Here is a 23,523-nt window from a genome sequence, read left to right as displayed (position 1 = left end):
TTACATTTCCGTGATGAAATGATATGGAGCATCTTTTCATATGTCTTTTATCTATAGGTGTCTGTCTTTGGCCCATTTTAAAATCAGATTGTTTCTTTTTTCAAATATTTTATTTATTTATTTATTTGAGAGAGAGGAAGTGTGCTTGTGGGGAAGAGAGGCAGAGGGAGAGAGAGAATCCCAAGCAGACTCTGCATTGAGCATAGAGCCTGATATGGGGCTTGATCTCAAGACCCTGAGATCATGACCTGCGCTGAAATCAAGAGGCAGATACCCAGCTGACTGAGCCACCCATGTGCCCCTCCAGCACCATTTATTTGAAAGATTATATTTGCTTCCTTGTATGGCTATTGCCCCTTTGTCAAAGATCCATTCCCATATTTATGTCAGTCTATTTCTGGGCTCTCTGTTCTGTTCCATAGATCTATTTGTCTGTTCTTTCACCAATACTACATTGTCTTGATTATTGTAGCTTGATAGTAAGTGTTGAAGTCAGGTAGCATCACTCCTCCAACTTGTTTTTTTCACTTTGCTTTACTCCTTCAACACTGAATTGGCAATTCTGCATCTTCTGCCTCTTCATATAAACTTTGAATCAGTTTGTTAATATTCACAAATAACTTACTAGAATTTTTATTTTGAAAATATGCATTGAATCTATAGATCAGGTTGGAAAGAACTGACATCTTGATAATACTGAGTCTTTCTATTCATGAACATGAGCTATCTCTTTATTTAGTTCTTTGCTTTCATTCACCATATTTTGTAATTTTCCTCATATAGGTCTCTAACATATTTTGTTATATTTATACCTAAGTATTTCATTTCTCTCTGTGTTAATGTAAATCATGTTGTTTTTAATTTTAAATTCTATTTATTCATAGCTAATATAGAAAAGTGATTGACTTGTGGATAATTAAGCTTGTATCCTACAACTCTGTCATAATCACTTATTAGTTCCAAGAGGTTTTTTTTGTTTATTTGTTTGGATTTTCTACATAGACAGTCATATGTGTGAAAAGACAATTATATGTTTTTCTTCCTAATCTATATAAATTAATATTTTGAGGAATGAATAGTAGTTACCATTTACTGAGTACCTGCTAAAGCCTAGAAATTTTTAGATATTATCAAATCAGTCCTCATGATAACTATAGAATAGTTTAATCTCAGCAAGACTCAGAAATTTCAATAATCTTTTATTGCTTTCATGGCTGGTAATTATAGATTCAGGACCAAGAAACTGATTTAATTTCAAAGCCCTTGTTTTCACTTGCCATTCTTCTCCGTCTTTAATTGATATAGGAACATGGATCAGTAGTAGAATGTATAACATTGTGCAAGATTTGAGACTGTAGGAGGCATCAAACTTAATAATTAAAGTGAAAAGGTTTTACAATGTCTGGGACCAATGTTAATGATGGAAATTATTTTGCGTGAACCAGAAAACATGTAATTGTCAACACATTCAAGGTATTTAAAATTTTAAATCTGAGAGAACACAAAAAAAGTTTCCCTTACCAGCATGTTTAGATACTCTATCAGATATTGTGGTTATGAACCTGTGTAAGGCTCTGTTTACTATGTGTCTTCTCTGTTAACTACACCTATGAAAATAAAAACCAACTCATAATTTAATCACTAAAATTGTGTGTCAAATGGGTGATCAAATCAATAGGCTAGAGGAGGTCAGTGGAGGGAGTGTTCCCAGGTGGAGAAGAAGTCTTGTTGTAGCAACTGGAACTACCTCTATTTTAAGGTAGCTGCTGGACTCCCTGATTGATCTTCTGCTCCCATGATAATATTGCATCATAAACGTTGAGAGAAAAATGAAAAATCAACTAATCCTACTCCCTCAGTTCACCGAAGTGGAAACTGAGACTCAGAGAGGGCAATTTTAATGAAATCTAGCTTTTTGGATGATGAAATTATCCTCAATTCTGAATTATTCTGGCTTTCAGATTAGCATGTCTTTCCTTTTCTACAGGGTGTTTTTAAGTTGGGAGACCACTGAAAGGATGAGTTTTCTCATGTTTATGTCACTGTTTATATCCTGGCAATTTGATTTAAGTTGAGTTGTCTGCCTTAAATGCTTTGTAGTACAAGGTGGGATGGAAATAAATTAGCAAGTGAGCAGAAATAGACATGAAAGTCCTGGATAAAAATGACACCTTTAAATCTAAGGAAGTCCTATATGATGAATCATACTTCATGCATTTCACATGATAATTTTACCTCGGAGAGTTTGATAGATATTAAACACAGTGTGATTTGATTCTTAAAAAGACAATGGGTGGGGGGCGCCTGGGTGGCTCAGTGGGTTAAAGCTTCTGCCTTCAGATTGGGTCATGATCCCAGTGTCCTGGGATCGAGCCCCACGTCGGGCTGTTTGCTCCGCGGAGAGCCTGCTTCCTCCTCTCTCTCTCTCTCCCTGCCTCTCTGCCTACTTGTGATCTCGGTCTGTCAAATAAATAAGTAAAATAAACAAAATCTTAAAAAAAAAAAAAGACAATGGGTGGGATCAGGAATGGAAAAAAGAAGAGAAAAATAGTCTATTGGACATCTTTTATTTGCCAGTTATAGAGCTAGATTTCATGTAATGTTAATCCTAACATTATTCTATGAGATCAATGTCATTGTTGATATAGAATTCCCTATTAGTGAAATGCAGAAGTTCATATACCTAGTCAGTGGAGGAGACAGGCATGTGTCCTTTCCTCTGCACTGGTTTGTTTTATATGGTCTCCAGATTGGCTGGGATCCTAGGTTTCTCTATCCGCAAAATAGAAATAGTGTTACATTTCTCATTTATCTCCCACATTGGAACAAAAATATGAAGATATGGGCTAAATATGTGGAAGTATTTTGAAAAATATCACATTATTATTTTCAGTAGAGGTGGGATAACAGCCCGTTGGAACTTTACATTTGGGAAGGCACACAATAGCATGGGCTCTGTGGTCACACATTTCTAGGTTTGAAGGCAGTCTATGCCACTGTCTAATTGTGTAGTTTGGGATAAGATTCTGAGCCTCAGTTTCTAATTTTAAAATGGAGATAATAATACCTCATAGGTTTTTGAAGAACATTAAGTCAGATAACAGGTGGAAAAAATTGTATTAGTTAATTCTCTAAGTTCCAAGGAAAAGAGGTTTTACCCAAGCTACTTAGTAACATGAATGTATTGTGAGGATAACATATGACAATATGAAAGAAGGATCCCAGAGGGAGAATGTGGCATATACATGCAATGGAATGATTCATCAAGAAGGAAATCCTGGGGCGCCTGGGTGGCTCAGTGGGTTAAGCTGCTGCCTTCGGCTCAGGTCATGATCTCAGGGTCCTGGGATCTAGTCCTGCATCGGGCTCTCCGCTCAGCAGGGAGCCTGCTTCCTCCTCTCTCTCTCTGCCTGCCTCTCTGCCCACTTGTGATTTTTATCTGTCAAATAAATAAATAAAATCTTTAAAAAAAAATAAGAAGGAAATCCTGTCACATTCTACAACACAAGTGAAACTTGGAAGACATTATGCTAAGTGAAACAAGACAGTCACAGAAAGATAAAATACTGCATCATTCCACTTACAGGAGGCATATAAGGTAGTCAAACTCACAGAAACAGCAATTAAAATGATGGGTGCCAGGGACTGAGGGGTAGGGGAAACAGGGATTTAGTTGTTCAGTGGATATAAAGTTTTAGTCATGCAAGATGAAAAAGTCCTAGAGATCTGCTATACAACATTGTGCTTATAGTTAACAATATTGACATACAATACAAGACATTTAAAATGTCTTAAAAGGGTAAAACCTCATGTTATATAGTTTCTAGCAAATAAGAAAGGAAAGAAAAAGAAAGAAGGACCCTGGAAGGGCTTTGGTTCACAACCAATATCAGTTCAAATAAAGGATCCTCTCCACCTTTGTCCACTTCTCTCCACTTTAGTAGTCATGCCTCTCCATTCTGAAGAACATCCTAGAATTTCTTTTTCTTCAAAGAAATTGGATGGGGCAATTTTTCGTAGACAGGTCTGACATCATGGAAGACAAAATTACTATTATTGTCATTATTTGAAACTAGAAGATTTTGGTCTATTCTCAGTATGGCATAAATGGATAATCTCTTTTCCAAGAGGAAAATACAGTTTGTCCAAGGCCAAATGACATAATTAATAGCCACGATTGTAGTTTTGGTCTCTAGATTTCCACTTCAATGTTTCTCCTATACAAGCTATTATCATTGTGGATCAGCAGTGGTTTATTTTTTAATTTTTTATTTCTTTTCAGTGTTCCAGAATTCATTGTTTATGCACCACACCCAGTGCTCCATGCAGTACGTGCCCTCCATAATTTCCACCACTAGGCTCACCCAACCCACCACCCTCCTCCCCTCCGAAAACCTCAGTTTGTTTCTCAGAGTCCACAGTCTCTTATGGTTTGTGTCCCCTTCTGGTTTCCCCCAACTCACTTCTCCTCTCCATCTTGCATTGTCCTCCATGTTATTCCTTATGCTCCACAAGTAAGTGAAACCATATGATAATTGACTCTCTCTGCTTGACTTATTTCACTTAGCATAATCTCTTCCAGTCCTGTCCATGTTGATACAAAAGTTGGATATTCATCCTTTCTGATGGAGGCATAATACACCACAGTATATATGGACCATATCTTCTTTATCCATTCGTCCATTGAAGGGCATCTTGGTTCTTTCCACAGTTTGGTGACTGTGGCCATTGCTGCTATGAACATTGGGGTACAGATGGCCCTTCTTTTCACTACATCTGTATCTTTGGGGTAAATACCCAGTAGTGCAATTGCAGGGTCATAGGGAAGCTCTACTTTTAATTTCTTAAGGAGTTTCCACACTGTTTTCCAAAGTGGCTACACCAACTTGCATTCCCACCAACAGTGTAAGAGGGTTCCCCTTTCTCCACATCCTCTCCAACACTTGTTGCTTACTGTCTTGTTAATTTTGGCCATTCTAACTGGTGAAAGGTGGTATCTCAATGTGGTTTTGATTTGAATCTCCCTGATGGCTAATGATGATGTGTCTGTTAGGCATTTGTATGTCTTCTTTGGAGAAGTGTCTGTTCATGTCTTCTGCCCATTTTTTGATGTGCTTATCTGTTTTGTGTGTTGAGTTTGAGGAGTTCTTTATAGATCTTGGATATCAGCCCTTTGTCTGTAATATCATTTGCGAATATCTTCTCCCATTCCATCAGTTGCCTCTTTGTTTTTTGACTATTTCCTTTGCTGTGCAGAAGCTTTTGATCTTGATGAAGTCCTGAAAGTTCATTTTCACTTTTGTTTCCTTTGCCTTTGGAGACTTATCTTGAAAGATGTTGCTGTGGCTGATGTAGAAGAGGTTACTGCCTGTGTTCTCCTCTAGGATTTTGATAGATTCCTGCCTCATGTTGAGGTCTTTAATCCATTTCAAGTTTATCTTTGTGTGTGGTGTAACAGAGTGGTCGAGTTTCATTCTTCTATACATAGCTGTCCAGTTTTCCCAGCAGCATTTATTGAAGAGACTGTCTTTTTTCCATTGTATATTTTTCCTGCTAAGGAAGTGTTGAAAAAGAAAAACAAAACCGGGGCATCATGTTGCCTGATTTTAAGCTTTACTACAAAGCTGTGATCACCAAGACAGCATGGTACTGGCACAAAAACAGACACATAGATCAGTGGAACAGAGCAGAGAGCCCAAATATGGACCCTCAACTTTATAGTTAAATAATCTTCAACCAAGCAGGAAAAAATACACAATGGGAAAAAGTCAGCATTGTTTTTTTAAAAAATACTTTATTTACTTATTTGAATGAGAGAGGAGGAGGGGAGGTAGGGGAGCAGAGGGAGAAGCAGACTACTCTCTCTGCTGAGCAGGGAGCCTGACACAGGGATCCAGATAGAGATTGATCCCCGGACCCTGAAATCATGACCTGAGCTGAAGGCAGATGGTTGACTGACTGACACCCAGGCACCCCTGATATCAGCACTGTTAAAGAAAACTAGCACATGGCAACTTTTTCTTAGCAGTACAAATCTGTTATTGTATTCGTCATAGTAGATGTTATCACCACTGAATGTCTGGATAGATAGTGACAGGTACCACTCGATACAGATATATAAATATGTGGGTACATTTAAAACCACAAACTTAAAGTGTTCTTTTTAAATAACTGATAATTTTTCATTTTACTTTTTTCAAAATATTATTCATAAAGTTTGCCTCATTTTCAGTAAAATCGCTTAGCCAGTTTCATTTTTAAATGTCATTTATGTTAACTTTGGCCAAGTTTTTTTTTTTTTTTTAAGATTTTATTTATTTATTTGAGAAGTAGCACTCACAGGGGGTATTGGGAGGGGCAGGGGGAAAGGGTGAAGCAGATTCCCTTCTGAACAGGGAGGCCATTGTGGGGTTCAGTCCCCAGGTCCTGGGATCATGACCCCAGCCAAAGACAGATGCTTAACCAACTGAGCCATTCAGGCACCCCATCTTTGGCCAAGTTTTTAATATTTCCTTCCTGATTATATGTACGTGATAACCATTCCCACTGATTATATTCTCTGACTTATAGAGCTATATTAAATTGCTGTTCAGTTTGCATGTCAATGTTGGTGTATACTCTGCAAATATTCAGAGCAGAATTGTTAATCAAGATGTTTATTTTAATAGAAGATTAATCCAGCCACAGAGTTCCTATAAAGAAAATATTTTCTATTTAAAAATACCAGGTAGAGGGGCACCTGGTGGCTCAGTGGGTTAAGCCTCTGCCTTAGGGTTGGGTTATGATCTCAGGGACCTGGAATCGAGCCCCGCATTGGACTCCCTGCTCAGCAGGGAGCCTGCTTCCCCCTCTGTCTCTGCCTGCCTCTCTGCCTACTTGTGATTTCTCTCTGTCAAATAAATAAATAAAATCTTAAAAAAAAATACCAGGTACAAAAAGCCATGAGAAATAAAGCAGAACGAACTCAAGATTTGGGTATTGTGCCTTTTATTTATTTTTTTTTTAAGATTTTATTTATTTATTTGTCAGAGAGAGAGGGAGAGAGAGCGAGTACAGGCAGACAGAATGGCAGGCAGAGGCAGAGGGAGAAGCAGGCTCCCTGCCAAGCAAGGAGCCCGATGCGGGACTTGATCCCAGGACGCTGGGATCATGACCTGAGCCGAAGGCAGCTGCTTAACCAACTGAGCCACCCAGGCGTCCCTGTGCCTTTTATAATCTGGTTCTAATATCCTATTCTAATTGTATCATTATTTTCATTCAGCTTTTATTACATCCTAATTAAAATCTACAATATCACTTTTCCTCCACATATACTTCTGTACTCGGGGAAAGATAAAATTTTTAAAAATCAGAAATGAGAAACTGGTTAATATAGTAAGTCACGAATAAATAAATATTACTTGGCTTTTCTGACGGTACCCTTATACCCTCTGTGTGTCACAGCAGAATCCCTTGTTCCAGAACCAACTGTCTAATCACTAAGATACTTAATAAAACTTTGAAACTAATACTGGTTAAGAAGTATAGAGCAGGGTTTCTGAACATCTCTATGGCGTTTTGGACTGGATAATTCTTTGCTGGGAGTGGGAGGTGCTGTCCTGTGCATTGCAGTATATTTAACAGCATCCCTGGCCACTATCCATTAGTGCCTTAGAATATCCTTAATTGTAATAACTAAAAATGTCTCCAGACATTGCTGAATGTCCCCTGGTTCAGAGTCAAGGGGAGACAAAATTGCCTCCAGTTAAGATAGAGTAAACCTAATAAAAATGTAACCTGGAGTTCAAATCCATTATACAAAATTGCATATGAGATGAGTCTCAGCTTATTCCCAAAATACAGGGTGATGAAGAGTCAATCCCCAAATCAAGCACGAGAAGGTGATTGAAAAAGTGGTGTGGGAGAAAGCACATGAGGCTGGAGGTCAGGAGATGTGGAATGAGTTTTAACTCCGCCACTCTCTGTCTGTCCTTGAATCTAGCTTCGCCCATCGGCCTTAATGATAACATGAAGATATTTGAATATACTGGAATACACTAAGACCCATTCCCAGTCAAAGACTATGATTAGTTTGTGACCATTCATAAATATTCACCTGATTCTTTAGATACTGAATTCTCTCAAGGACTGTACATTCAAGAGGGCTGAGTATTTTCTTATCAAGCCAAACCTAACAGGTTTCCCCTCTTTCTTTTTTTCTTTTCTAACAATGCTCATTGCTATAGCTACCCTCACTATTTAATTGTATAAGAAATGGAAGGGAGAAGTGTGTTCTGCCAAAGGCATCTGTTTTGCCTTACAATATTCATTTTATTTTCATCCTAGAGAGGAGGCCTAGGGCTAAGCACTTTTGGTTATACAAGCACTTTTTGCTGAGCTCACAAATATAATCCAAGTGGGCAAAGAATCAAGAGTGAACTTCCATGGGAATTATGGGGCCCAGTTCTCTCCATTTGCCTCTCTTCCCAGAAAACAAACGTTGGAGGATATTCTGCATTTCCGCCGTAAGTAGGCTGCCATTTTCCATTGCATCACAACTTTAAGATGAGAGATTACTGTGACTCCGAAGAGTTGTTTTCAGAACACACCAGTTAATTAGGTGACGGACAGCTGGGTGGAGTGATACTTTATTATTCTAGATGTCTCCACACCCACAGTGGATTTGGCCTGGTGCCACTGCCAGGCACCCTCAGAGCAGTGGCATCTTACTATACAACCACACCCAGATGACAACAAATTATATTTTTTAAGAACTAGCTTTAGTTAAAATTGCATATATTAATTAATCTAAAGGCAAAAAAAAAAAAAAAAGCTCTTCCTTTCCTTATTCCCTACTCCCCCTTTTTAAAAGATTTTAGATGTAATGAGTTAGCCTTGTAAATGAATATGATCGAGACAAGGGTTGAGGCAGCTTGAGGCGCACAATACCAGTATGGATCAAGAAGAGCAGCGAGCTGCTTAGCTCTTCAGAGTTTATGGACTACTTCCACTCTTATTAATTTTATCTTCATGACAAAACTAATCTGTAGATAGCAATATTATTTGTATGGTTTTATTTTCAAGATTTTATTTATTTATTTGATAGATAGAGGTCACATATAGGCAGAGAGAGAGAGAGAGAGAGGAGGAAGCAGGCTCCCTGCTGAGTGGAAAGCCCGACACGGGGCTCAATCCCAGGACCCTGGGATCACGACCCGAGCCGAAGGCAGAGGCTTTAACCTGCTGAGCCACCCAGGCGCCCCTATTTGTATGTTTTAAATGAGAAAATGGGCTTAGTGATAGAAATAAACTTGTTTAAAATCACACAGATAAGTTATGGGACCTAGTTTTTTTATTCCAAATCTTGTGCTTTTTTGCACTGTGGTTCTCTAAGTCACTTAATGATAGAATTTTTTTCTTTTAAAGATTGTATTTATTTATTTGACAGAGAGAGACACAACAAGAGAGGGAACACAGCAGGAGGAGTGGGAGAGGGAGAAGCAGGCTTCCCGCCGAGCAGGAAGCCCAATGTGGGGCTCGATCCCAGGACCCCAGGGTCATGACCTGAGCTGAAGGCAGACGCTTAACGACTGAGCCACCCAGGTGCCCCAATGATAGAATGTTTTAATCAAAAGGGTCGTCAGTTACTTCACTATCTACTGAATGCTGTTAACATTCCAGGTTATGCTGACTTTGAAGACAATATTTTTAAAAAAATTTTATTTATTAGACTTTATTTTTTAGAGATGTTTTAGATTCAGAGCAAAACTAAATGGAAGTACAAAGGTTTCCATATTCCTCCTGTCCTCACACATGCATGGCCTCCCCTGTTACGAACATCCTCACCAGAGTGATGCATTCATTACAATTGATGAACCTGTCTTGACATATCATTATCACCCAGAGTCCATAGTTTATTTTAAGGTTCACCATTTTTCTTAAAGATTTATTTATTTATTTGAGAGAGAGAGCATGGGTAGGGGGAGAAGCAGGGAGAAGAGGGAGAGAGAATCCCAAGCAGGCTTCCCGATGAACACAGAACCTGAAGAAGGGCTCAATGCCAGGGCCCTGAAATCATGAACTGAGCCAAAATCAAAAGTCAGATGCTTAACTGACTGAGCCACCCAGGTGCCCCACTTTAGGGTTCACTCTTGGTGGTGTAGATTGTGTGGTTTTGGACTAAAATGTAATAACATGTATCCATTCTTACAGTATCTTTAGAGAGTAGTTTCACAATCTTAAAAATGCTCTGTGTGAAGGCAGTATTTTTATTACATTTGTTGATTCACTTGATTAGTAAAAATTAACTGGTCTACCCTCTTTTTGCCCTCATTGTCTATTTTCCATTGTGCTTCACACCTCATCAGTAATTTAGGAAATTAATCCATGTTCACAGTCTTTCTTCAGCTAAAGTGAGGACTGGAATTAAAATGCAAACTTCCTAATTCTTCATTAGATACTATTTGACTATATTCATGAACTTGCTAATGAGTTGGAGGTCTAAGAGGGACTCCCAACAGTAGGAAAAGGCAGTTCCCCAACCCCCATTTTCAGGTAGGTGAAGAGACATTTCCTCTCTTTTAAAGGGGGAAAATATTTGAAAATTGAAGAGGTTAGAATGAGCCATTTGGTTTTCTGACCTATTTGAAAAGGAGTCACTTTTTCATGTCTCAAATAACCTGTCAATCCATCTAGCCACGTATGGCTATTGTTCATAGAGGATGACCCAGTTCCTTCCAAAGGCCTCACCACCTGGAGTGCAATCAGCTGTCCAAAGGAAGGGGTGCTGATAAGGAAATGACTCTTCTACCCTGGACATTGTTAATTTGTGCCCCTAAAATTAGACACTGGTTTTTGACACTTCCCATACAATATTCAATACTTTGAAAGACCCAGAATTGGATTTCACCACTGTGATCCCTAATTCAATATTGTCAAAAGGCTAATAATAAGACATTTCCAATAACATCTAACACTGCACTCTCCATATACGAGGTATCATTTTAAGTCTTTACTATGAATTACTTCCTGTAATCCTCATGGCAGTTACTGTTAAAATTCTCAGTTTAGTGGTAAAGAAATTGAGACAGAGTTGAGGTAAATTGTCACTGGTCACACATCCAAAAAGCCAATTTTTGAACCCAAGTAGTATCACTGCAAAGCTGAACACTTAACTTCAAAGTTTTATGTCCTTCGGGCTCTCGGGTAGTCTTCACAATATGATTTGCACTGTTCCCAGTATAGTAGTTGCTTTAGGTTTTTCACATAATTGTCTCAGTCTGCTCAACAATGCTGTCAAATGGATGATATACTCTTATCATTGTTTGCTGAGGCCTAAATGCCCTAAGTCTCATATTTCAAAAAAAATCACTAGTCTATGGTACATTTTGGAGAACTGATCTTCTCTATCCAGACATTGGCTCCACCTGTAGATGGCTTGGGAAAATCCTGAAACATTTTACTTCATTTTGTCTGGAATCCTTTGTACTCTAGGTGTTTTTTCCTTCTTTTCTTTTTTTTTTAATTTTTTAAAATTTTTAAAAATAATCTCTGTGCTCAACGTGCAGCTCGAACTCATGACCCCAAGATTAAGAATCACATGCTCGGGGCGCCTGGGTGGCTCAGGGGTTAAGCCGCTGCCTTCGGCTCAGGTCATGATCTCAGGGTCCTGGGATCGAGTCCCGCATCAGGCTCTCTGCTCAGCAGGGAGCCTGCTTCCTCCTCTCTCTCTCTGCCTGCCTCTCTGCCTACTTGTGATTTCTCTCTGTCAAATAAATAAATAAAATCTTTAAAAAAAAAAAAAAGAATCACATGCTCTACTGACAGAGCCAGTCAGGCACCCCTCTCCTTCTTTTCTAACCCTTGAGTAACAAACAATAGAGAGGCATATATTCAGAAAGAAGTAAAGGGAACAGAAGGACACCAAATGCATGGAAAGAGAAAAATAAATATCATTTAAAAACAAAGTAAAATTTATGCTTCTGGTTACAACAGAGTAACAAGGAAAAGATATTTCCTTCTACCTGAAACAATGAAAAAAACACAGAGAAATAACATAGTTTTCTGACATGGGACATCAAATAGTGCAGGTCAGTGATCCCTGGGAGAGGGAAAAAATAACAAGTAAGCTACACATAGGGAGAAAACACAGGTGGAGACTACCAGTCTCCCTGAGATGCAGATACATAGCTTAGAGTTGGGGAGACCAAGGGAGCTAAAGAAACACAAGTAGCATTTTCTATGTGTGAGAAAAAAATAACCCCTACCTTATACTGTAGACTAAAGCTAGTTATTGCATTTTCCAAGGTTGCTTATGTGGTTGAAAAATAAAGTCCACTATTTATAGCTCCTTGAAATAGTAAAATTACTTTTTATTTTATGTTTTAAAAGATTGTATTTATTTATTTGACAGAGATCACAAGTAGGCAGAGAGGCAGGCAGAAAGAGAGGGGGCAGATGCCCCGATTAGCAGAGAGCCCGATGCGGGGCTCAATCCCAGGACCCCGAGATCATGACCTGAGCCAAAGGCAGAGGTTTTAACCCACTGAGCCACCCAGGTGCCCTAAGTAGTAAAATTACTCTTAAGGGAAAATATTTTCTTAACTAAATCAGTTTTTTAGTAAGGATTTGGAATGTATTCATGTCATGTTGGAGATATCACTCAAAATAAAACAAAAACCCACCAAATTCAAAATCATTCCCATATTCAATTTTAATTTCAACTCCTGCCTCTGTGTGAGATAACTAACCAGAGATATAGTAAAAACTGAAAATGTCAGAAGAAATTACTAGATCAAAACTTTGATTCTCATAATTATTAAAGGAATGATTCATTCTGATTAACTGAATTTTTCAGATAGGTGAGCTTATATACCTTTTTAATCCCAGTTCATTTTTTTAAATTGAGCCTGATTTCATCAGGAAATCCCCCTCCAGAGTTTAAAACCTGTGTTATATGTTAGCTTTACTCCATGGATAGCTTTTTAAAAAATACTTTCACACTGGGGCATCTGGGTGGCTCAGTCAGTTGAGCTGACTTGTTTCAGCTCAGGTCATGATCTCGTGGTCATGAGATTGGGCTCTGCATCAGGTTCCACACTCTGCACAGAGTCTGCATTAGATTCTCTCTCCCTCTCTCTTTCCCTTCCCCTCTGCTTTCCCCCTACTCATCCTTTCTCTCTCTCTAAAATAAATAAAATCTTTAATAAATACAAAATAAAAACAATTTCACAGATCTGACTGAACAGTGATTTGTATGATCATTTTCCACCTCTTCCACTAGATTGTAATCTCTTAAACATTCATGTCTTTTTTTATATGTATATATAATATATATATTTTTATAATCTCTTAAAGATTCATCATGTCTTTTTTATTCACAAATTTAGCATGAGGCTCTCAAACAGTGCCAGCAAATGTAGGCATTTAGTCAGTATTCATTGTATTCATGTGGGGAGTATTATGGAATCTGTTGGAATACTGTAACACCTCACTTTGGACTTACATTTTCAACTTTTTAAGTCACATTTTAGGAATTCGGCCCCATACTTGAGAACTATATGGTTTCTATTCATTCCTTTCTTGCCTTTTCCTGTCTAATGAATCAAGATTGTGGCACAATACAATCATTATGTTACATGATTAAATGAAATTTAAATCTTAAGACCTAGGTAGGAATCTCAGCTTAACCACCTATAAGCCAGGTGGTTTGGTGTAAGTCACTGTGCAGACACCTCACTGGTATTTCTCTGTGTGTTCAAATTTCTTCTTCTTATAAGGACACCAGTCAGTTTGGGGCAGGGCCCAACCCTAATGGCCTTATTTTAATGTAATCACCCCTTTAAAGGACCTATCTCCAAATCACCTCTTTAAAGGACCTATTCTGAGGTACTGGGTGTTAAGACTTCAAAATATGAATTTTGGAAGGACACAATTGAGACCATAACAGTGGAGTGTCTGAGCTGAGTTAATTACAGATGTAGGTAATGTGGTCTCTGCAGTGTGTGGTATTTAAGGGCATGGGCTTTGGAGTTTGCCTTTATTTGTATGATGGTTATCAGTTGCAAAGACTATTACTTACAGGCTGTATGACCTTGGAAAAGTTAAAATATTTCACAAAACCTCAACTTCTTTGCCTGTAAAACAGAATGAAATAGTTACCCTTTAGTTTTATTGTTATACCTATCAATAAGTGCATAATAAATGCCAGCAAATTTTTATTTCTTTGCAAATGGTTTTATAAAGATATATAACTCAAAAGCACATAAATTATCTTTTCCATATTTTGCTTATAAATATAACAATTTTATTCTTGCTTACTGTATACACAAACATATAAATATTTCACACATAAAATATGCAGCATTCTTTCATCAAAATTGCTCATACTAACTACTTCAAAGTTAATTCACTGTGATTTTTTTTCAAGGACTGTAGCTCCACAAACTTCTGTTTTCTGTACTCAGAGTGAATCCTAGGAGACTTTGGAATATACTGAATTTCCAGGTGATGGGCAGTGCGAAGTCACAGAACAGAGTTCCTGTAGCATAACATGTAAGGATATTGTATTTAAGAACCAAATATAAACCAAAACATAAAACTTAATGCAATTTAAAATTAGGTATTGGAACTTTCTTGTTTTTTTTAATCCTAATCTAATAAAAGCAACAATTATATCTATAAATAGCAGGGTCTGTGATCCAACAGTGCCCATCCCATCTTGTTCTTCGATAAAAAGAGATGCTTATCTCTATAGTTTCTTAGCTTTTGCAGACAAACAGAAAGGAATTCTCAGAGAGGGAGTAAAGTTGGCTGTTAACAGAACAGTGCAAAATAGGAAGGTGTGTAAAGGCTGTTTTCCAGTTAGTGTCTTTCAAAAAAAGAAAAAAAGAATACAGACACGCTAAATTATTGGGGGAACAAAAAGAATTATAGGAAAGGAAATTAAGAGTTAAGAAAATAAATTATTTTATCTTCTAAGATCTGTTAGGACATACACTTTTCAGTCACGATCACAACACATTTCTTTTTGCCTTAGTCATTATGGGTATATGGGTGTGTGTGTGTGTGTGTGCGCGCATTTGTATGAACATGAGACAGAAGGAATTAGGAGAACAAACTACATTAGCAGTAGCATGCTCTCCCTAATTTATAGCACCATAATGTCTGGATTCTCTCTGAACCCCCTGAAAGGCTCTGGGTTAGCCACATTGGGTGTACAAGGTGAGAGAGTGACAAGGGTGGGATTACTTTCTACACTAGTACCTGCTCTGTATCTCATTTGTGGTACCATTTGGGGCAGGTAAGAAAAGGATAATACCTACTTTGCTACCTCACATTATTGCATAGGCAGATAAGAGAGCTAATAATGGCAGATTGTTTTGAAAGATGCAGAAGGTGATCTTAAACTTTAAGTTTAAACTTCTTCGATCATGAAGGATATCTCTACATAGAAAAAGAGAAGATTTGAACAATAGTCTGGTAACTTCGGATTTTGGGAATAACCTTTGTATTCAGTAATGCTACTGGTCTACAAAACCTTGTTTACTTTTATAGTTTCTCATCTCTTCCCTCGGTGTCAGTATGCTTGATATGAGTTCAGATTCTGGGTCACTTGATACATGTTCTGAATTATAAAGTTTGTACTTCTTATAATCTAACTCCATTTGTGGTAAAGCAAGAAGAGCAGAGCAAGTCCAAAAATGAGGGAAAATCACTATGTGAGAACAAGCCAAAATCCCAGGCAAAGCCTGGAAGCCAGCAGTGGGCTGCAGAGAAGTACCTGGCTGGAGATTACATGCTGAGGAATGCAAAAAGAAAAAAGGACAGGGGTACCCCTAGATTTCTCCAAGGACTGCAGGACGACTTATAGGAAAGGCACTTGAGATACAAAAGTACTGATTGGAGGGGACACAGCAGCATTACCAACAATAGCCAAATAATGGAAACAGCCTAATTGTTAATCACCTTATGAATGGATAAAGAAGATGTGGAATGGGGTGCCTAGTTGGCTCAGTTGGCTAAGCCACTGCCTTTAGCGCAGATCATGATTCCAGGGTCCTGGGACAGAGCCCCTCTATGCTCAGTGAGGAACCTGCTTCTTTATCTCTCTCTGCCTACTGCTCCCCATGCTTGTCCATGTGCTCTCTCTCTCTGTCTCTCTCTCACTCTCTCTCTGTGTCAAATAAATAAATATAATCGTAAAAAAAAAAAGATGTGGTGTACACAATGGAATATTACTCAGCCATCAAAAAGAATGAACTCTTGCCATTTGCAATGACATGGATGGAACTAGTGTGTATTATGCTAAGTGAAATAAGGCACTCAGAGAAAGAAAACTACCATATAATTGCACTCATACATGGGATTTAAGATACAAAACAGATGAACATAGGGGAGAGGGGAAAAGTAAGCGGGACGCAAACAATAAGAGACTCTTAACTTCTTAACTATAGAGAATAAACTCAGGGTTACAAGAGGGGAGGTTAGCAGGGGTGGGCTAAATGGGTGATGGGCATTAAGGAGGGCACTTGTTGGGATGAGCACTGGGTGTTGTATGTAAATGATAAATCACTGAATCTTACTCCTGACACTGATATTACACTATATGTTAACTAACTAGAATTCAAATAAAATCTTCAAACAGAAAAAAAAGGAAGGGCACTTGTGCAGTGAGGAGATGAAAGAATGTGGAGATATGTCAAGAGCTCACAAAGAGCTAAGGAAAAAAACAGAAAATGGGTAGTTTACATTGGATATAATAAAATGTACAAGATCCACTCTCCTTTCAAGGTGCAACAGCTGTCAGGGGAGTCAGGAGTGGAGGCAGGTGCCAAAGGGGCTTACCTGATATCCCATATCTTTAATGCCTTTGACATTCAACTCTGATTTCTCTGATGAAAATATTGCTGACCCTGCTTTCCCTGACAGGCTTTTGCCAGGCTATGCGCTTTAACCTTAGGTGTCATTCTTATTACCAGCAACCTTTTGACCCAGCCACAGTGTTCTCAATCAGTAGAATTGTTTTCGGTCATGTACATGGAAGAGAAAGTCATGCAATATTGTAAAATAACAATGAAGAAGAAACATTTTTCAGAACCACACACAAAAAGCACTCTGATGACCCAAACCCCAATTTTCTAAAATCTCAATCCCATTCACTTGAGTTGCATTTTGTGGTTTTCAGAAACATGGAGTGATTAACAGAGTATGCAATGAATCACCTCTGGATTTAAAACATTCCTGAAATGAAATGGAGAAAGAGTCATGATGCCAATGGGTAGCTGAGTATCCTTCTACTATTGCGGGTGCTCCTTGAATCTTCTTTTGGCTCCCTCTCCTCATAGAAGAGGCTCTCAGTTCCAAACCTCTTATTCATCATTTCAGGATGTCCTGGGTGGCAGTGAGGAGCACTTTTCCAGTAAGAAGGAAACCAACTCCTCAGCCTTTCCTCATAGCAGAGATTCTTCAGAGCTACAGTAATCTCTAGGTTCTTTTGTTCTACCCTCATACCACTTCCACTCCTGGGAATTATATCCATTTGGGCTAGATTTGGGGTTCATCAGAGCACGTTACATAGTCACCAGTCTACTGTGAGGTGCTAAATTTTCTTACGACCAGTGATAGAGTGTATTGTCAGGACTCATTTCATATGATCTGACAGATCAGATAAAAAATAAAAAATTAATACTAGTAAGTCAATATTTAGAAGATACTTTTTACAGAAAAAGCTGAGAAATCAATGCTGGCTGAAATCTTGCAATGACTTTGACAGGTTTTAAAAAGCAAATGCTTTGTCTACGGCCATACCACCCTGAAAGCACTCAATCTCGTCTGATCTTGGAGAAAGCAAATGCTTTGATTTGTTTTAGGTATTGCGGTTTAGAACATAAAAAAATTAGAAAGAAGACTTATGTCTTGACTTTTTAATTTCACTTCATAATGTGTTGGGGGTCTCATTATATCCTGAGTAAGCTTAAAATCTTTTGATAAGGACAATGTCCAAGAGATCTTGACTTTTCTTGTATCTTTGAAATTACCTAATAATACAACTACATCATTGTAATGACATAAGAATTCAGGACCAGCTGTCATTAACTATAAAACTTATCACTAAACTCAAAATTGTCCTAAGCCTCACACACACACACACACACACACGAATTACCTCTAACTCTTGCAACAATTGTACAGTGTAATTTTGTTACCCCTGTTTTGCATATTAGGAAGCCAAGGCAGAGAGAAAATAAATGACTTGCCCAAGGCAACATAGCTAGTAACTGGTAAGTCAAGATTTGAACCCATGTCTACATTATGTCAAACCCAGGTTCATTTCCATTACACTGTGTAGTTGCAAGGACAGGAATAGAAACAAATTTCCTGACTCCCTGTTCCATTCTCTTTCTATTAAGCTATGATGGATTCAATTTTCTAATCTGTAACAATAATGTAGTTTGAGCTTGCTTTCCATAGACACTCATTTTACTAAACTATTGGAAAAAAAAAACGAAGTACAGACTTTGAAACCAATGATTACACTTTAAGAGGAAATAAGTTATTTCGTTTAAAAAAAGGGAAGGGAAATACTCTGGCTTTGATGGTATTCAGAATATTGACATCATCCTCAAATTGGCTAGCCTTAGATCAGTTTTCTGGAAGAATCTTTAAAAGGGCTTTGATCTCATAGAGTCCCAAACTTCCACTGTGAATGTGGAGACCCTTTGGAGTACTAGAATCAAACTGTTTGTCTCTGTCTTAAGTCATTTTTGTGTTAATTTTTCAGGTGCTTTCTTGAACTATTAGACTAGAATAAGCTGGTAGACAAAAGGCATTACTTGTAAAATGGAAGAAGGAACCAAGGAGAAGATACTTTCTCTGGAAAAATGTTACAATGATATATTTTTAAGTATTTAATTCTTTCTTTTCTTCCTGGGTAAATAAAGAGTTGATATTGTAGTAAACTTAATTTGGGGGGAAATTGATTTAGCCACATTTTTTCAAACAGTAATTTGGGGAGTGATGGGTTATGGGAAGTTAAAGTTTGAGCTTCTAATGTTTATGAATACAACATTTGGTTAGACAAAAAGATAAGGCTTTAGAATAGAAAATGTCCTTCAGATTGAGAATTTCTGGAAGTAATTATGTGCAAGCCATGATTTCAAATAGTTTCTGCCTTTATCAGTGTGTGATAGAAGCATTGTATGGAGTTAAAAAAAAAAAGTGTTGAATTTGCATGGTCTTCCTCAAATACCACCTCTGCCTCTTCCATCTAAACTATATGCTCTTGTGAAAGTCATTGTCCCTTTCCTGAATTTTGCCTTCACCATGTACTCAGTGTTAAAATCTTGCAGGGTTATCTCTTTGGGTTGTTCACTCTAACTTGTACATGAGCCCATGGCACTGAATTGAGACCCTTCAAAACACCTGCAGATGGAAACAACAGAAATTCTAGCTTCTCTTAGTCTCAGCAACTTTCTCCAGATGTGGGACTCTGTAAGTCTCTACCTGACTAGTAGGATAACCCATCTGTTGGGTTATCCTTTCCTTCCCTCCCACTTATGAAGGGAGCCCAGTTAAAGATATGTTTATCTGCAGAGTTGTATGTCTGGTCTTGGTGAACAATTCAGTTCTTACATAGGAGAATGGAGCATTTAACTTTAATAGAGTTCTTGGACTGAGTCTATTGCCTTTTGGGGGAGGTATCATGAAAACATATTAGAATTGTGGAAATAGACATTATCTGTTCAGATCTGCCACCTTGACAGGATGCTAAAGGATGGAAACTAAATTGATGTGGTATAGTAAGTCTAGCATGACCTAGAACAACTGGTTTTGTAATGTTGGTTGTTAATTGTGGGTGTTCACCGAGCATATAAATGTGAGCTGCATCTCCATGGGTTCAGTCTTAGAGCACCAGCTGGTGAGCAATGCTCGAAGCTGACTTGTAATCAACTTACATCATCTTCAATATGAAGATAGCCAAAGTGCCACTGCTTCTGACCCTGGCCCTTTGCCTCATACAAGGTGAGCAATTTGCATGTAATCTAAGCCTCTTGCCACACATGGCAAAGCCCTAGGCAGGGACTTGTCTCCCTCCCCCTGCTCCTCAAATGTATATATGTATGTATGTATGTTTGTGTGATTATATGTATTTGTGTATGTATACTCTTGAAATATCTTGCCAGACACAGAGTTTTGAAAAATTATATATGTGGCTTAATAACTATTTTGTTAACTTTAGAAATGGCAAATAGTTTGACATAGTCTGAATTTTCATCCTTGAGAAATCCTTCTGTTAATTCTATAATAGTTCTGAAAAGCTAATAGATACTTCCTCATCTTCCTCTCGCCAAGCATATTAATTCATACTGTTAGGAATTATATATATTGTGCATATATATGATACTAAGCATACCAATTCATACTGATAGGAATTATGTATATAATATTTAAAACTTAGATGTATATTTTATAAATAATAATGCTATATTTATAAACTATTAAAATTAAATTTAATCATCTATTCTTATTTTAAAGTAGTAGTGCCTTCTAGCGCATTTTATTTCTGTGTTCTGCAATCCTAAGTTGATTAAAAGCATTTCCCCTGGGCACCTGGGTGGCTCAGTGGGTTAAAGCCTTTGCCTTCAGCTCAGGTCTTGATCTCAGGGTCCTGGGATCAAGTCCCGCATCGGGCTCTCTGCTCAGGAGGGAGCCTGCTTCCTCCTCTCTCTGCCTGCCTCTCTGCCTACTTGTGATCTGTCTCTGTCAAAGAAATAAATAAAATTTAAAAAATTTAAAAAAAAAAAAGCATTTTCCCTAAAAGGTAAGATACTTTTGTGGGAAGTAGAAGGTAACTTTTTGTATTTGTTATTTGAATTTGAAGGGAACATTAATTTCCTAGACTCAGTCTTGCTCTGAAGCATTTGTATTTTTTAGAAGATTTTTCAAATTTATTTAACAGAGAGAGGGACAGCGAGAGAAGGAACACAAGCAGGGAGACTGGGAGAAGGAGAAGCAGGCCCCCCACCAAGCTGGGAGCCTGATGTGGGAGTTGATCCCGGGACTCTGAGATCATGACCTGAGCTGAAGGCAGATGGCTAACCAACTGAGCCACCCAGGCTCCCTGAAGCATTTGTATTTTTAAAAGAAAATCTCAGAGATGGAGTGTCATGAGATCATTATACATAAATGATGTCCACTTTCCTAAAATAAGTATATAAGTACAAAAGGGAGTCTGTTAATGAGAGAGTATAATAGCCTATGATTTTAATTATTCTTAATGTTTGTCAGATCTCTAAGTTTTGTAGCTGTAATGAGGAGAGAGGGTTGTAAGAATTCAGAAACTTTCATTTTATGTACATATCTGATATAAACTTTATGCTACATTATACTTTTAAATTATAATTGACATGATACATTTATTGTATTATAATTTTAAAAGAGTTCTACCATACTTTGCTGTGAAAGGATCTCTTTGAAATTAGATATTTTGAAGAGGGTAAGAAAGTACCTGACTACTATTTTCCAAAGTAATTAGACTTTTATGAGTGACTAGACCTCTGTGAGTACATGTACTGATTTCCTGGTGAAGTGCCCTCATTTTATTTCCATGGTAAATTTTAACATGTTCAAAAGCAATTTGTGGTTTTATAACATGTAGTCATTAAAATAAGCAAGGCACATCACTGAGTGAATCGTTTATTTGTTGAATAGTTTATATTCCCTTAACTTTGGTTTCTGTATTTTTGTCCCAGATGCCGCCAGTGAGGATGAAAATCAGGTTAGTCCTGCTTTTTCTGTTCATTGAAACCATTCCAAAATCTCTAAAGAAAAACGGCCTGTGGCCAACACCTTCACATTAATAATACAGACATATTATACTGATAGGCACTAGTAGCTTTTGTGAAAAACACAGAAACAGGTCTTTATGAAGGAAGACATGAATCACACACAGACACACAAACACACATATACATCAATGTATTAATGATGATGGATGTCTGCAAGATGCAATCTACCATGTTAAAGGAGTGCTTTCAAATTCCATAAACAAACCAGTGAATTAGTATTGTTTGACTTAATAGCTGAAAAAGTCATGACAGACATAGAAAGCAAAAATAAATGTCCTTGTGGTCGTTGTGTATAAAGGGGTTGTCTGTACCTTGTATATAGTCAGTGTATATATATCATTCAGTAAACATTTACTAAGCATCTATCATTTGTCAGACCCTGTGTGAGTTGTCAAGGATATTGGAAAATAAAGATAAATAGACAAGAATTCTCCCCTTGTGGAGCTTACATATTAGTGAAGGGAAACAGATAAGTTAGTAAGTAAATTAGTAAAATATATAGAACATTAAATGATGATTAATATTAGGAGGAAAATGAACCAGAATGGAAGATAGGAATTTCTGGGGATGGAGGTGGTATCAATACTTTAGAATACTCAAGTACGTTTTCTCTGAAAAGATAGTATTAGACCAAGGATCTGAAGGTAAAAAGTCCTGCAGATTTTTGCAGGTGACAGCAGATCAGGGAGAAGAATTTGTAATGGTCGAGGCCTTGAGTCAGGAGGGTGCGTAGCCAACTATTAGAGGTCTTTTGTTTGAACAATAAAAGTATCATTTTCTTATAGAAGTTAATTTTTTTTTTTTTACCTATTTGGGAAAAAAAAATAGACAGTGGGTTACATCCCAACCAGTACAGGAAAGAGTTTGGCCTTGGAGGGCTTTAGTTTTTCTGAAACCTGTGGAGAAAGCACAAACAGCAATAATAACAAAACAAAACAAAATGGAAACAAGCCAAAAGCTGGAAGGTGGAGTGCAAGTAAATACTTGCTGAAAAGCAATCTCCCCACCTCAGGATGCCTTTTTGGTATAGATCTGTTCTTGTTTCAACCCTCTTTCATTTTTGGGTAATTGAGAGGACATTCCTTCTTTCTCAGGGAAAACCCTCCTCCTTTCAATTTGTATGGTCTTTTCCTGTTTTCCAAGAGAGTATGTTGGATTATTTCATAACTCAGAAAGCAGCATTGAGTTCTACCTTAACTAATTAAGCTAATCTTGACCTTCTCTCTGGGTCTTGGTTGTCCATCTGTTAAAAAAAAAAAAAACAGGTCTTTCTAGGAATTAGCCATTCATCTCATTGTGATACTGGAGAAGTCTGTTCAGTTCAGGAGTTATCCTGATTGGTAATGTTCTTTTTCAACGGACCACTAAAAACTATTAAAACTTTCATTCTAGTGTTCAGTGAATCTTTGTTTTCAATACTTTCTGAAGACCTGCCTCACAAGGGATATAATTCTATCATAAAAAACACCAGGTTCTTCTCTGATTGTATGACAAATTTTTATCTAGACTATATAGAATCAGTTACATCTGGCAAGCTAAGCAGTAACTTGCAATGTGGCATTAGATACTGTAGAGTCAAGAGACTAGACAGATCTCAAGAGGCCCAGTCGTCAGTCTGTTGCCAGAAATTATTGCTGTGCTACTCAGATAAGATCACTGGGTGGTGATAATAATTTTAGAGATATTTTAGTAGGTC

At 37.7% G+C, this 23,523-nt stretch overlaps 1 protein-coding gene across 2 annotated transcripts in view; it reads left to right on the top strand.

Moving 5' to 3' along the window:
- The first annotated feature begins 8,403 nt into the window (after window positions 1-8,403).
- Window positions 8,404-23,523, top strand: part of SPINK5 (serine peptidase inhibitor Kazal type 5) — a 91,692-nt gene continuing 76,572 nt past the window's right edge. The window contains exons 1-2 of one of the 2 annotated variants that reach the window (XM_082726014.1): window positions 19,872-20,001; window positions 21,732-21,757. In XM_082726014.1, the coding sequence (XP_082582140.1) occupies window positions 19,947-20,001; window positions 21,732-21,757 (81 nt within the window). In that variant the 5' untranslated portion in view covers window positions 19,872-19,946. Of the gene's footprint in view, window positions 8,505-19,871; window positions 20,002-21,731; window positions 21,758-23,523 lie in introns of those variants that run through there. The other variant, XM_082726015.1, reaches the window with a different exon arrangement.

Source organism: Mustela nivalis (genome assembly GCF_964662115.1).
Source record: "Mustela nivalis genome assembly, chromosome: 3".
Taxonomy (NCBI): domain Eukaryota; kingdom Metazoa; phylum Chordata; class Mammalia; order Carnivora; family Mustelidae; genus Mustela; species Mustela nivalis.
This window is presented reverse-complemented; position numbering and strand designations above follow the sequence as displayed.